The sequence below is a fragment of the Perkinsus marinus genome (genome assembly GCF_000006405.1).
Source record: "Perkinsus marinus ATCC 50983 genomic scaffold scf_1104296969258, whole genome shotgun sequence".
NCBI classification, from domain to species: domain Eukaryota; phylum Perkinsozoa; order Perkinsida; family Perkinsidae; genus Perkinsus; species Perkinsus marinus.
The window spans coordinates 1-1,606 of NW_003202888.1; the positions used below are offsets into that span (position 1 = coordinate 1).

At 49.2% G+C, this 1,606-nt stretch overlaps 1 protein-coding gene across 1 annotated transcript; it reads left to right on the forward strand.

Annotated features, from left to right (window-relative positions):
- Window positions 1–558: 558 nt before the first annotated feature.
- Window positions 559–900, forward strand: Pmar_PMAR024315 (hypothetical protein; the record flags this gene model as incomplete). The annotated part of the gene is made up of 2 exons (XM_002767982.1): window positions 559–729; window positions 848–900. Coding segments are annotated over 2 exons (224 nt in total), but the record flags the coding sequence as incomplete, so codon positions are not given.
- Between the last annotated feature and the right edge of the window lie 706 nt (window positions 901–1,606).

Consider the following 1,606-nt stretch of genomic DNA (forward strand, 5'->3'; position numbering starts at 1 on the left):
GATGACTTCACGGGGAGTGTTCGATGCAAGATGTATCTCGGTGAGCTGAACTTACCTCGCGCTCGTGATATTCTCTTGTCCCAGAGGAGTCCGATACCACTGGTAGAGATAAAGTGAACGAAATTCTCAAGAACGGGAAGTAATGCACCGCTAGATTCGGTTGGACTCGTATATTTTGTGTCGGGAGGTTCCATATTCATGGGCAGCCTTATGTTCGTGTGATCGGAGCTATTCGGGGCGGGAGCAATCCATATATCTCGGCTCTGAAGGTTCTGCCGGTAGATGACTTGAATGAGATACCCTGTACGTAGTCCATATGATTGCGAATAGGCATTCAGCTGGTCTAAACGTTCTCGCAGGTCATATTGCAGCTATTGCCCATGCGTACATCGCCAACACTGGGGAAATTGCACCTGTCTCGGCTGATGGCAAAAGACTCTCGTTCGGAGGGATATCCCAGGCCGGGGTTGAAGTGGCCAGCGCGTGAGTGACCTGAGCGCTATGATATTATAGAGGTTTGATATTTTCTGACTCGCGTGCAGCAACCCATCATCATCGATGCCTTTTCCTGCAAGCGAGAATCAATCTGGCGCCGCTAACAGTCATGCTGACAAGCGTGAGCAACTTCTGGAATTCATTAAGGCTGGGTCGAAGTCGACTGATTTCGGATACTCGGTAATGAAGTCGCTCCTTAAGCGCTCATTTCAGAACGCCGGCAACGCGTTTTGTGTGAGTTGCTCGCCAGTTCTGGTCGGTACCAGACGGTGAGAGTATTCGGTTGATCGTAGAAAACCTCTCTTTCGTTGTGCGCTTGACAGCTAATTCGCTGCATGGTCCGCTGGTTCAGGTTGGAGAGATGGCTGCTAAGTTCCAGGGAGTTCTGGGAACAGCAGAGATTCGGTGAGCGCGGCTCCTTCAGCGGTTTTGTGCTTATTGTGTCTTTTTCAGCAAGCTTCTTGGAGAGCTAAGCGACGATGGCCTCATATACGACGCTGGTGAGTACTCGGTCCAGATATTAGCCACAACTCTTCATCAGGTGATGAAGATCATTACAAGTGCGTGTAGAAGCCGTTTATTTGCTCGATTTTGCATGTTTAATCATTTTTGTTGCGTTGTTGGAGTGCAAGTCGCGGTGCGATATTCCGGTATCCCAAGGAAACGGTTGCTGGAGAATATGTTGGACACGAACCTGCAGTCCGTCCGTTATCAAGGTCTGGTCAACTGCTATGCTTTACTTGCTCGACCTAATAAACTCTGACATCACTATTGAGGCGAGGTCAAGCGCTCGGATCTGAAGCGACTCTATCGGCTGCTGGAACTGTGGTTCAAAAGGGAGAGACGAGACAAGCGACCAATACTGCGTTATATCACTGCTCACTACTGTGAAGTCAGTGCTGATCATTAGCTAATTCTGGAAGTAAGGACCCATCTGCACGTCGAATGAGAGTGTCAACAGGAGTCAACCCGTCTCAGACAAAACATTTTCCAGGCAACTGTCGACCTTGCTCAAAACGGCGCACGCACAATGATAGTCGTCGTGATAAGTGGCCAGCTCCGAGACATGTGATACGCAAAAAAAACAAAACAGCTCCTTGCCTTCTAGAGG